Source organism: Solea senegalensis, linkage group LG7 (genome assembly GCF_019176455.1).
Source record: "Solea senegalensis isolate Sse05_10M linkage group LG7, IFAPA_SoseM_1, whole genome shotgun sequence".
Taxonomy (NCBI): domain Eukaryota; kingdom Metazoa; phylum Chordata; class Actinopteri; order Pleuronectiformes; family Soleidae; genus Solea; species Solea senegalensis.
Genome location: NC_058027.1, coordinates 18,165,460 through 18,179,556, shown reverse-complemented (window position 1 = coordinate 18,179,556; position 14,097 = coordinate 18,165,460). Strand labels below are relative to the sequence as shown.

Genomic DNA, 14,097 nt, shown 5'->3' with positions numbered 1-14,097 from the left:
TCTAATTATGCTATGAGCACTTTGTTAATTTGATTACATTATTATCAATTTATCTATTGATTTATACGTACAGATGAATGAATGTAAGGCTATGTGAATGTTATAAAGACCTCTCACATTTATTTAACTTTGATCATTTATTTTTGTAAAATAAGACTTCTGAAAACCCCAATGTGTTAAAGTGAGAGAACAAGTTTATATTGAATTATTCCATTGCACACTTTGACTATCAACAACACCTGAATTAACTATCCCAAATGCAATGCAACAATTACATTTTTTCAGCGTGCATGGAGGAAATTACTGGACAGAAAAAAACAGAAGGTATACAGAAAAAGCATCATTCATGTTCCTGTTTGTCAGGACTGTATTAAAAACTTAGCGTAAGAGCTTAATGTATTGTGCTAACGCACCTCTCTCCGATGTAGCCTGACGTGCACTGGCACTGACCGCTGATGTGGTCGCACAGGCCACTGTTACGACACGTGCACTCCTGAGAGCAGTTGATGCCGAAAGATCCAAATGGGCACGGCTGCGCACACACCGGGCCCTGAGAAAGAGGAAAAAAAGGTTAAAAGTGACAAAGTGACACAGCATCACACATGTGGACAGAGTGTTTAGTTTGTTCAGTGTGTGGAGTAAATGTATGTGTGTTTTCTTTATGTTTGGAAGGTCCTGCCTTCCAAGGTGTTTTGCTTTGTTGTGCTGTTCAATCTAAAGTTAGAGTTTTTGTTTGTGATTCAAAGGAAATTGACATCAAATGTGTGTAGAAGATTTAAATCCTCATTGCCAAACACAAACCACAAATAATTCCCCGTAGCTAAGCTAAATCATTTCCTAGTGAGTTTAGTGAACATAGTGTGGGTCGTACCATCCAACCGGCGGGACAGGAGCACTGTCCAGTCACATGATGACACGTCCCTCCATTCTGACAGGGACAGCGCTGTTCACACAGCGAGCCATGTTTCCCTGGAGGACACATCTCCTCACAGCTGGAGGAGACGGACAGAGAGAAGGAAGAGGTGATGTCTGAGATCACTGACACAGGTAGAAGGGTTTGCATTGCCGGGATGGTTCAGTATTTTGCAGGAGGGAGTCGGTGTGTTACATACAGGTGAAAACACTCACTGAGTTGAGACAAAACAACAAGGCCACTTACCATAAAGCTCACCTAATAAAATGTATATCAGTTTAAGAGTACGGCCTTTCCCAGCAGAACAGTTTGTGTCACTTTGTTAACTGCTCACACTCTGCACCAAAGTCCACAGAGAAAAATCATGGATTTTATATCACAGCACACAGAAGTAGTTGATCCACTCGTGCTGTTTGAAGTTTTACACAAATTTACTGATAAAGGCAGCAGTAGTCCAACAATTCCTGTGTTCCTGTGAGCTAAACATTTTTTTTTTTTCAGGGGGAGTGTTTCGTCTACCGAATGACATAAACTTCAGTTCATTCAGACAACTAAAGTTAAAAATGTTTATTGCTGCAGGAAAACATATTTGAGATTGGCGTCTGGGCTCCAATCTCGTCACTCTGGGCAGATACAGTAAATGACATTACTTATGAAACTAGGCAGTGATGCTGGAACAAGGTGACACATTGAATGACAGGCAGAGAGAGGTGGAGGTGGAAGTAATACGGTTTAAAGAGACCACCACATTGGAAGGATGTGGACGGGAGGCACATGCAGCTCGAGTTGACTGCCCTAGCTCTCAGACTTGGCTATATTTTCCTGTAAAGTCTGCCAAACAGCAAGGAATTGTAGTGACCATATTCTTTAGATAGTGTCCACTTAAAGAAACTTACTATATTAAGACAGTAAATGGCCATGATGTGTCATGAGAGATTAAAGAAACATGTTAAATTGAAAATTATGCTCCATTGATAAAAAAAATGGTACAGATAGTATGTTCCCAAAATAAATTGTCCTTTTTGGGCTGTAAACACTGCTTATATTTTGCATTGGTGTTTGGATCTTTTGTTTCCACCAGTGTAATAATGTAATAATTGGCACATTCGAGACTCACAATGCTCCGGTGTATCCAGGAGCACACAGGCACTCGCCGGTCTCATGGTGACAGGTGGCGCCATTGAGGCACTGGCACTCCATCAGGCAGTCTTTGCCATAGAAGCCGGTGTCGCAGGGCTCCTCACAGCGCCAGCCCTGGTAGCCGTCGGTGCAGACGCAGGCTCCAGTGATGGGGTTACATTTGGCGCCATTGCGGCACTGACAGCGGTTGGTGCAGTGAGGCCCCCAGAAGTCGCTCTCACATTCTGGACACGGGGAAAAGCATGCGAGTCAACGTGTGATTGAAAGCTGTGTTATCACCTGTATCTGCATGTGGCACTGGATCTCGAGAGTGATCCATCGATCGCTGATCAGTGTGAGAGAGGGTTAATGTTTGAGAAACGAGAGAATGGTGAGGTGATGTCACAGTTGTACTCCTCCATCCACCAGTCATATGGGTACAGTTCATGCCTGTCCACAGTATTTAACTAACATTACAATGTGTTTGTGAGTTGTTTTTTTTTAGCACAATGTTGCTGAAACTAGATTGGACCAACTGAAGCAACCCTGGAACAAAACGCACAAGGGAGGAGGCCACAGTGACCTTTGACCCCAACATCATATGTGTGTTTACTGAGACAACCACAGCTACCACTGAACATTCATATCACGCACACACACACAGATTTGTGTGATTTGAGGCTCAATGTTTTGCAGAGAGATAGATAATTCCCAGGGAGATTAAACCATCAATATCCCGGCAACTCCCTTTTCCACAGCCATTACTGATCAATCAGCGGCAAGGATTCAAATCTGCCATATTGTTAAGTCTCATAAAACAGCAAACAAATTTTCATTTATCATACTCAGGGGCAGAAGTGGCAATTCTCAAATCACAACAGTCCAAGATTCTGTGGTGCTGTGGGTCCTGATGTCGGTGAAAGGGTGATTATCCTGCTGTTGTGGATGTGTCTCACGCAGACAGTCTCTTGCTGCATTCGTCATACGTGAACAGCAAACTCCGGAGAACGTCTGGACATTACATAACCCCAGAGTTTGTGTCTAAAAATGGCCGTGGTCGGTGTGAAACGTGCAGCTGACTGTGCTGTGCACTCCCTTCACCTGAAATGTGCAGAAGCCACACAGGCACAAACACAGCCGAGGAGGGAGACTATGAACTATCCCGTTAATCAAAACTCTGATTAACACAGACCTCTTTGTCTACCTGACATTTTTTCCTCATTGCTGACCCTGCACATACTGTATGGTCAACTATAATCACAGACAAATTACTCAAGAAATATTTCAATGACATGCTCCGTAAATAATACTGTGACATTAAAAGCCTCAGTGGGTTTTCTTATTACGGCGAGAGAGAGAGGAAAATGGTCACAGTGGTCTTGCACGGAGATGGCGGCGAATGAAGATAGATTCAAATAAAATGATTAAATCTAACACTTCTTTTACTCGTTCTTTAACCTACTCAGCTTCTCTTCACGTGGACAGTAAGTGTACAGTCTTCACCTCGTTTCCTTATATCCGTCCTGCTGTAACGACAGACAGAGCAAAACATTTTTGGAGGCCGACTGGAGGAGTGAATGGGAGGCAGCCAAGAGGAGGATGTGATATCGCTTTTCAACCCAGTCCCGAGCGCAGTGATCCAGAAGAGACACAGCGAACACAAAGCAGTTTATTTTAAACGTCCCACATCTCAGAATTACATTCACACTCATTTATCCCGACGAGACATTAAAATGTCGCTGAACAAAAACACAGCCTGCTGAGGTGACACGTGGCGTGATGGATGCGGGATGCCACGTGGTCAGGTTGTCATGCTGACACAGCGAGAAAATTCCCCAATTAGCATTACGATAACATAACAATGTGAAATTAGAATAAACAAATGGATTATTACGGTTTTTGTAGTTGTCTGACAGCATATAAACTACTAATGGATGATTGTGGGGTTGGTTTTCTATCACGTTTCCCATCTTTTGTACACATACATGGTTAATTACTTCAGGGTTGGAAATGATCTGAGGACAAGAATAAAAGAAGGACATTTAATGTTCATTTTTGAACTTTCAGAATTTCAGAACTTTGGGCTGAGCTTCACCTCACACACACACAAAGTTCTGCACCCAGAGGCCGAGTGCTGACAGTTTTCACAATTCAAAGAGGCACACAGCCAAATAACCCACCACCAGAAGTTAGTGAGCAGGTCAAAGGTAAATGGCAAAGAATGTGCAGCCAACATCCACTGTTCCATCACAGACAATGAGTGCCTGTGTTTTGGGGAAAGGTTTTGACCCAAGTGCTGATGGAAGGATGGTATATTCTGTAGCATTTCTGACAGTGAAATTTCTGATGGTGCGTTCACATCAAATGCCACACGTTTTTTTCAGCACTTTCAGATTAAATAAAGTTAATGCAAAGAGGCAGGAAAACAAAAAGGTTAGCTTCAGACAATTAAATTGATATATTAAAAACCGGAAAAGTGAAAAATCAGTAATGTTGTGAAAGCCAATCAGCACAGAGGTTCTCCGCTCTTACTGTTGCTGCTTCTGTGTGGCACAACGCAGACGCCAGTAGATCTGGATTTCGTGCCAATTGTGCAAACAACGCTACAACCGCTTGTAAGGCAATCAAGGTGGACCGGCCAATGACGCCAACAGTTGGACTTGCACAAAAATGCAGTGATCCAGTGGCACGAAAGAAACATTTGGTGTGAATGCAGCATTAAAGAGTGAGGAAGGAACTTTGACTGCTCTGCAACTTCTTATTAATGTGTTACTTTATTCAAGCTGTTGGTCCTACACTTCACAAATGTCTTCACCGCACAAAAGATCTTTGACATCGTCGTCATTATTTTCATTATCAGTTTCAAGATGGACACCAGTTCATGATCACAATATGCAATGATTAACGTCCAGAAATGTGGTTCTGACAAAGACTATGATGTAACAGTCAGACACTTTGGAATGCAAAGAGCCTCCCTTGATTTGTCATTATTAAAAAAAAAAATGTGTTTGTAAGGTCATATCAACCTTTGACTTTTATGATCCAGTGTTCATTTTTGAGTAAAAGTGCCACCTTGAAGAAAGTGGGTGCCGCTGACAGTTGACACATTGGAGGTGGCAGCGAATTCAGAGGAGGTGGAGAAAGGAGCATTTCTTTTCACACGTGGACGCGGTCTCACAGACACATTGTTACCGTTCCTCATATGTTGTGTGGTGGACAGAGCTGTGAGCATGCATCACACTTTCTCCCTCTCAATCACTCTTTAATTTACTTGTCTCCTTCCATGTCTCCTCTTGTTCTCTCCCTTGTCTCTCGCTCTCTTTCTCTATCTCTTCTCGCTCGTCCTCGTCTCTTTATTTTTCTTAACTAGTGAGTCAAATCCTTTATCCTCTCACAGCCTCAATTATTCAGCACCAAAGAGTCCAAATCGAGTGACTAATGACTTTGATCAGGAGCAGCTCACTGGCAGTGAGCAGAACTTTTTGCACTAAATTAACAGCAGAGTAATAAACTGTGGCAGAAGAGCTCCTGACTGTCTGTAGTTGAGTCTCTCTTTAAAAGTAAAATTTGAAATAATGCAGAAGGTTTGGTTTCGGGTGGAGGGAGCCTCTCACTTCATAATGGTTTGATATATATATACGCATGTGTGTACATATATACATATATATATATATATATATGTATATCAAACTATATATATATATATATATATATACATATATATTTTTATTATCTATTTAGGACATTTTCTGGTGTAAACGCTCAGTCAGGACCAGTGGGTCTCATTTGGAACGAGGCTGGACAGCAAGTGGTTAAGGTAAAGGTAAGATAAATGAATAGAAGTCAATGCAGTGTACTAAAAACAATAGCTGTGCAAACATGTGTGTGCACGTGTGTACACATTCATGTGTGTGTATGTTCTGATAAACCCTGAGCTGGAACTATAAAACTCAGTCAAGCTGCAGATTCTGCTCATGATTCACACCCTCATTTCACACATTGTTACAAACAGAAGTATTGACAATAACCACTTTCGGCTACTCGCCGCTGATGATGTTGTATATTTCTATTATTTTGCAGCTGCTTCATTGCCTTTAACTTATTAGAGCAGAGCAGCGAGAAGTCGCCAAGGCAGCACAATGATGCTGTAACATACTGTGATAGAGGAGCATTAAAAAAACATCGGAGAAAAATTAACTTTGCTACAGTGTTAGAAGAACACGATGAGATTATGGCACGCATAAAAACATTTCCTGTTTTACGACACACACACACACATGCACCATTTGCATGGCTGATTTAAATTATCATAAAATCAAAAGCTACTACTTAAAATGCTGGGTGTGTGTCTTGTCTCCACTTGTTTGTAACAAAATCTCATGGTTTTATGACACAAGCAAATGCTATGCTTGTGTGGATGTGCCTGAAAACTGGTATCTCTTCAATTGTCCACCAGGGGGTGACTCCAGTGGGTTGGATTTAAGTTTATAAGAAAATGAGCTTAGTTCTCACCAAATTTATAATTTCTGAGAAGTTAATGGTATCAGTTTCGTTTCAGCTTCTGTTCTAATATCAGAATGATGTCCATTTTGTGAATTTGAGTCAAATCGACAATAAAGCAGGGGATGCTTCCCTTCAAACCTGAAACTGAAAGTAAGACCACATCCACAAGACTCCATTTTCATTTGAAAACACAAACAGTCTGCTTCAGATGCACCAGTCGTTTAACCTACCCGAGCATTTTAGAGCCCTGAAAACAGTTTTGAAAAGTTTGAAAATGCTGCTGTCTCCCTTTTTGTTTGAGAAGCCCAGGGCTGCAGTTTTGTCAGGAGAGGCAGAAACAAAGAACTTCCTGATTGTTTTTTCTTGCCAATAACTGAACAATCAGCTGTGAACAAAAATGCCATTTTAGTCAGTTGCATGGATGTAGCTAAATGTGAAAAGCTTTTACACCTTATCGGGGAGCTGTGACTGATATAAGCCACATAAGGAAGCGACTGTGGATAACTGTGTTATTGGTTCTAAACATTTCTTTTTCCCACCCGTCCACTGCAGCCCTACTAAAACAAAAATGTGGCCAAAAAATTTCCCATGCTTGATCTGTTTTAGGGGCTCCAAAACTCTGGGGTAGTGTGGATGACGGGTGCAACCGTGGCAATAGTGATGTATTTTAAAATAAAAAAGAAGTCATGTGGGACGTAACATGAGTGAGGAGGAAAAACATGGAGAATAATGATCAAATCTGCTGGGGTTGAAAAAACACAAAAACCTCTTAAGCATTAAATTAATATTAAAACATGTGACCAACCGCTGACATCAGCATGAAGTGTTGTTCATTAATCAAAGCTGCTTGTGTTTAACAGTCAGTTCGGTGACAGTGATGAGGGTGTGACTAACTGTCTGAAGTGTTGGTTCACAAACAGAGGAAATAAATTAGCTGCAGCTCCAAACTGTGTGTTGATTTCCAGCTCAATCAGATTTAAAGATGTGGATGAAGAAGTGTTTTGTCTGTTTTTTCTTTTGTCTGAACACGGTGCAGATACCACTTTCGGTGTTTTGAGACATAAACTTGGGGCAAATGTCTAGAAAATGAGTTCCAGATAGTTTGCTGTTCAAATAAGGTCTGTATTTATAAAGCACTTTTCTAGTTGTGATCACCACTAAAGGATGCTTTACATTTACAGTTTTGTGCGCTTTCATAAAGCACATCTATGTGCAGCCTATCATTCATCACCTATACTCATTCACACGCTGCCAACATAGCCATCAGGACCAACTTGACCAAGGACATATCAGCAGAGCCGGGAACCGAACACACAACCTTTGAGTTTAAACACATCTCACTCTACCCACACAACACAGCAGGGGATTGTCTGGACCAGATGCCTTCATTTACACTATGAGGTTTTCCTGCTGTGCTCTCACTTTCACATTATCCTAAAATTGGACTAGGGAGCTGAAAGGAAAAGTTCCGGAGAATGTCTAGAGTGCCGTTTGCAAAACATTTGTGTTCTCACATACGGCACCTCCGGGTGATTTCAGGAACACATCCAGACTTTAGAGCTGCAAACAGACCTAAGTAATCAATTTAAAAACTCAGACTGACTTGGACTCATCAGCTCTAAAGTGATGAGGAAATTAACGGTGCTGCCAGTGAGAGAGTGATCGGCTAGCAGCCTGATTGGACAGGAGCGACAAGAAGCAACCTGCCAATAAGTGGAGCTGAGGGACGGGCGGTCGAAAATCAGAGCAGCAGCCACACTCAAACTTTTTTGTTCTTGGCACTTCCTTAAAAAACTACTTTAATTATTCTTAAAAAAACAAGTTCCAACTAATGGCTATATTAATGCTTAATAAATTATTGAATAATGCATGACAGATCAACTTTTGTGGGAAACTCTGAGTATAGTATAGAGTATAGAGTATAAGTATCAGTGTGATTCTTCACACGCACCAACTGACCACACACTGTACCTTCCTAGATACATCTTCCAAATAACATACGGCTACTTTAATTTAGTGGATACACTTAAGGAGATGTCATCGCTGGCCGGCTTCACACAGGGATGTTTAACTGACACTATGGACTTGGTCTTTAACACACACTATTTCAACCCAGCTCTTCACATTTTGTGTATCAAAGTGAGTTTGATTCATTTTTTTTCTTATCATTAAAATCTCATTATATCAAATCATTTGGATCAGATTTCTGATCTTGATGAAGAATCCAGAGAATCTGGAGCAAAACAACACATCATTTATAACCGCAGATGTGTGAAACAAAAGAAGCCCAGAGAATAATGAGGTACATTCTACATTGATGCCTACAAACTTTTATTTAAACTACACGCACTGAGCCTTTACAGTCCTGCATATGTAATGTCACTGAGAACGAGGATAAACCTCACAGCTTGGCAACCCAAACATTATTTTTAATACTAATAGCTGTTCTTTAGAGTTTCAATATAACTAATTGATTACCAGTTAATAGTTAAAACCAACGTGGCTTTTACATATTCATCTTTTGAAAGGAAAACATGACAAATACAAATCTACGCACACACTCGTACACAAAGACAAACTGTTTTCGTGACTTTGACCATCGTGGCTCTGGTGTTTTGCATTTACTGCAGCGCTGGGTTAACTTTATCTATTATTAAAAACATTTCATTTAAATTTATTCCAAACAAATGGCTGCCGTTGCTTCCATGCAAACAAAGACAATAAGTTGTGATGCAGCAGAATATAGCCGAGTCATTATCATGCGGTAAAACAATACAGTTATATTTCCTTTAAATCACAGAAACTCAGACTCAAACTATGCACTTCTTTCAGATTCCCTAGCTTCCATGTTTTATACCACTTTATTCATGGCCACAACGCCGGAGTGAGCAAAACTGTTTCCATCAGCCCGGCATCAGACAGCGGCGAGCACGGCTCTGACAAACAACTGAGCAATCCAGAAGTAGAAAAACAGTTGCTGTTTGTTTTTAACCTCCAACACAAGGCGATGAAAGTTGCAGATACCAAAGGACACTATGTGTGTATTAGTATGGTTGTGTATGTGATGTACACACACCCAACACAACACAAAAACACACATGTTTAATTCAGATACATTGATTTCCTATTTTCAATTAATTATTCTAATTAGTGGCAGCATATTTCAGGCTGTTGGGCTGTCAGGGTCAATGAGGTGTGTGTGTGTTTGTGTGTGTGTGTGTGTGTGTGTGTGTGTGTGGGGGTTAGTGCAGACGAGATGGATGACATAGTTTCAAGTGTCAATTAACTCTGACATACTCTGTGGCTGTGTGTGTGTGTGATCTCCGTGTCCAGATAATACGACAGGAGAATCCACACTGCGTGAATCGATGCAAAAGTCAGTGAATCAGACTTTTCACGTGTGTATTCTTTCATGTCTGAATAAGGTCCATCAGCAAAGATCTCCGTTCGTGCAAAATAAACAAGATGGTGTTGGACAAAACGTTTAAGTGGAGGCTCAAAAAGAGAATTCACAAACCAATGGATGACATCACAAAAACTATATCGATGTTTGCATCCTAATACTGTGAACGAGATGGTGTACATGGTAACATCATTCTACTTTACTAAACCTTAGCATGGCAGCATTTATAGTGCCTTCAGATTCTTCTCTCATGTCCTATTCATGACATCAAAAGTGGAATGATTCTCAGAGCTCCACCTAGCTCTGTCTACGTTATATCGGTCTTCATTACTTGCTTTATTTATTTATTGAGTTTAAAAGGGCAAAAGCGAGGCAAATTTATTTGTATAACACATTTCATCCCAAATAATAAACCCTCTTTATTGTGGAATTTAGTGGTTACAAGACAAGTGAGGGTAAGATTGTAAACATTGTACAGTTTTTTGAGAGGAGAGACATGGACAATAACATGGGCAGAAAACAGGCCAAGATGATATAGAGGTGTAAAATAATAAAATCTGGCTTCTATGGGTGCACAGCTTTGATGCATGGATGGTAATATATGGAGAGGGAGGAAGGGTGGAAGGACAAACAATAAAATAAATAATATTGATGTCATAAAAAGGTAAGAGGGTGTAAGGATAAAGACTATGCAGTGTATATGTGTGTGCACAAAATTTATGTTTCACTTTGTTGGCACCTTGTTGTCTCAGTTTTTTTGGAGTGCTGTGTGTCCTGGAAGACAGTACTTCCATAAAGTCACAGTAAAGTGTCATCATATCCTATAAGACCTGAATGTGCTCTCATTCAGCCCATACACCGGCCTCAAGAGCAGACTGGCTTCATGGGATCGTTTAGGAATCAACGGACCGACCTTCCGTCTCCCCCTGCCTCCCTGCATCACAAGCTCCTTTGAGAAAGGTCAAAATGGCTTGAAGTGCAAAATAACTGAGGAAGAAATGGATGAGGATTTAAAGAGAGTGGAGAGGCTGCGATTTTGCCGCTCTCCTTGGAGCAAATGTAAAGTGGAGGAAGACGGCAAATGAATAATTCCAGGCCATTTTCAAAGTCAAAGCGAAGTCAGCCGTGTGGGGAGAAAAAGCAGCTATTGTGCAGGTGAAAGGCAGTGAGCAATAAACAAGTTAGTCTGGAAATTAATCAGAGTGCACGTGGGGGAGAGAGACTGAAAGACAGAGAGAGAGAGAGAGAGGGGTGTGTGGTGATTAATGGCTCATCTGTGGTGAAGTTCATCCAGCGTGGGTTCACATGGCATTAGAAGGAAAGTGGGAAATCGGAAAGTGCAGGAGGTAAGGTAATGTCCATTTCCTCGTACCGTCCATTATACATTCTGCTGTTACTTCCCTGTTATGAAACATAGTGCCCTCAAATAGCATAATGCTTACACTTTACGAGAAGAGTCCAGGTGAACGGCCCCCTAATGTCGTATTCACAACATTGTAAGTGGAAAGTTTCTGAAAATGCTGAGTTCACGAGTTGTGATGCAAATGTTCACATTTTCAACTACTGGAATCCTTTTTTTTTCTTTACGTGCATTACGTTAATATTGCCTGAAGATATCTGCCGTTGCAGAGCAACTGTGTTCTTATGACTTTTCTACTCAAAATGCACGGATGTCGTGTGTAAATATTAGTTTAGCTGTCTGATATAGGGCATAAACCCCACCACCTCGGTTTAAGCAGATCAAATCACTGCTGCATTGACTCAGCAGTGATTTGAACAGTCATGTTATTATTTCCTAGAAGTAGAATTAATTATTTTTACACACACACACAAATAAGTGATAGTAAATTTGACCTCATACATTTAACCCGTCCTTTTTACACACCAGTCGTGAACACACACACAAAGTCAGGCAAAGGAGCAGTGAGCAGCACTTTTCTGCACCCGGGGAAACATTGAGGTTTGGGTGCCTGGGTCCCAGGATTTGAACCAGTGACCCTCAGGTTACAATTTCTTGTTCTACTTCTTCTTCTTTCTTTGTTCTTTGTTGCATGTTGGCTGACAAAGTGTGGATCACAATCCATCGTCATCATGCCCGAGGTGCATTTACACCAGAGCTGTTACATTATTATAATCTGATAAGTCAAAAATACATTTTAATGTCACTTTTTTTCTGGAATGTGCTATTTTGAAGTCCTAATACAAATGAGCAGCCAGATTACTACAAACACACACACACACACACACACACACACAAACACACAGAGACTAATGAAACAAACCTTAGAAAACGCTGACGGATCATGTTTCTGAATTGCGGCGCCTCGTCACAGCTCCAAACACTCGATCAACTTGCAGCGCCGTGGTGAAACTTGATTAAAAAGTTTGTTGTTATATTAATTTAGTCCAAACACATGGGGCATGCTGATGCTGCTGCAGCCACTAATTGGACCTGGCAGTGTCCACTTTCTGTGTATGTGTGTGTGTGTTGAAGCTGTGTTTGTGATGAGCAGGTTAATCAATGTCTGACCATGTGTATTATCGCTCAAGTGTCAGAATGAAAACAAACACATACCATTTGTGTTTCCTATGTTGAGCCTCTTTCAAGTCTGTGAGACATCTCTGGTATTCCTTCTCTTACATGCACACCATACACACACTCACGCACGCACACACACGCTGGTAATGGACGGCGCTCTTTGTTTTCTCCTGAAAGGTTCAGAGCAGGAATTGCCCAGAGGACAGACAGGCTAATGGCTGCTGACCCCACCCCCTCCGATGGGGACAACAGGTATTAGCTGCCTAATGAGCTTGATGCTAATGAAGAGCAGCAGGAGTTCGTTGCCTTGCAGAGCTCAGGTGATTTGGACTAGTGTCCACAGTACTGAGTAGCTGATGTGGTGGAGGAGCGGTGGGCTCACAGTTCAGAAGGACAAGGGTAATCACGAATGACGAACAAAGTACAAGAAGAGTGAGATACAAACAGCTGCCACTCAGCAATGGTTCTAAAACTATATATTAGACTTCCGTTGTGTTTTTCTGGCTACATTACTTCAGGTTTAATGAATAATAATAAACTTTGCTCTAGCCTACAGTACATACTGTAGAAGCCCAGAGTCCACAGAGTTTAAATGTGTAATTAAATGTCACCATATCCGCAGCCAAAGCAACAATATCCACTTCAAACACCAACGTACAGTAAATCATTTCTGTCGTGAGCCAAGGAGGAGGAGCTTAGCCACAGGTTAATTGCAGCTTAGCTTAGTAGCTAAGCAGTGCTGTCATGCGGCGAAAACCGTGACAACCTTCAGAGCAGCAACATCTTTACACCCGAGACAGAAATTGTGTAGTTGTAAGATGTAAGAGATTCACTCCTCAAGGTCCTGTTGCCGCGTCATCAGTTTTACACACATGACGAAAAGCAGCAGATTCCTTCACATTGGCACCTCACAAATAAATGCTTTTCTTATCAACTCTACAACTCTGTAAGCTGAGTAATTGCAGCAACATGAAGACGACAATGAGGAATCCAAGGCGCAAATAAGTAAACAACACCAACAGCAGCGACAGCACTGTGAGTTATCACAATGCAGATGATTGCCGTCTCCTGTCTGTGTTAGTACCTGTTGCTTTTGGGAGGACATCACCAAAAAATATATTTGGGACTCAAAACTTGTCTGGCTGTGGTGATGGATGTTTCTTGTTCTCATGTTCTCTGTGTTTTATGGCAGTCGGCATCTGTAATAATGCATTACTGCCTTCTTCTCTCTCTTTTGCTTATTCTTCTTCCCTCTCTATTCACCAGTGGTGGTTGCTGGTCTTTGGAACAGGGGAAGCTCATTTCAGGTCCAGTTATTTATACATACATTCTACAAATTAACAACTAAAACCATTTTTACATAATTAAAAAACTGAAATGCTATAATAGCATTTTTATTTACAGTGGACAAAAAAAATGGGCTATATCGCCAAGCAAATAACACACAACAACCAGCTATTTGTTGACAAACTTCCCTCGCAAAATCTACACAGGACTGAGGCAGAAAAGGCTCAGCTGTCAAGTATGTTTCTGCAACGCGGTCAATCAAGAACTGGTTCCACCTTTCAGACAGTTCCATCATCATGCAAAAGCCCAGTATCCGCGCCCACCCACTGCTAC

At 41.2% G+C, this 14,097-nt stretch overlaps 1 protein-coding gene across 4 annotated transcripts in view; it reads right to left on the bottom strand.

The window, feature by feature from the left end:
- Window positions 1–14,097, bottom strand: part of LOC122772225 (multiple epidermal growth factor-like domains protein 11) — an 85,310-nt gene that overhangs the window by 28,272 nt on the left and 42,941 nt on the right. For all 4 annotated transcript variants that reach the window (XM_044030026.1, XM_044030027.1, XM_044030028.1 and 1 more), the window contains exons 7-9: window positions 2,031–2,277; window positions 872–992; window positions 414–550 (exon numbers count right to left, since the gene is read on the bottom strand). In XM_044030026.1, coding sequence (XP_043885961.1) covers window positions 414–550; window positions 872–992; window positions 2,031–2,277 — 505 coding nt within the window. The remainder of the gene's footprint in view (window positions 1–413; window positions 551–871; window positions 993–2,030; window positions 2,278–14,097) is intronic.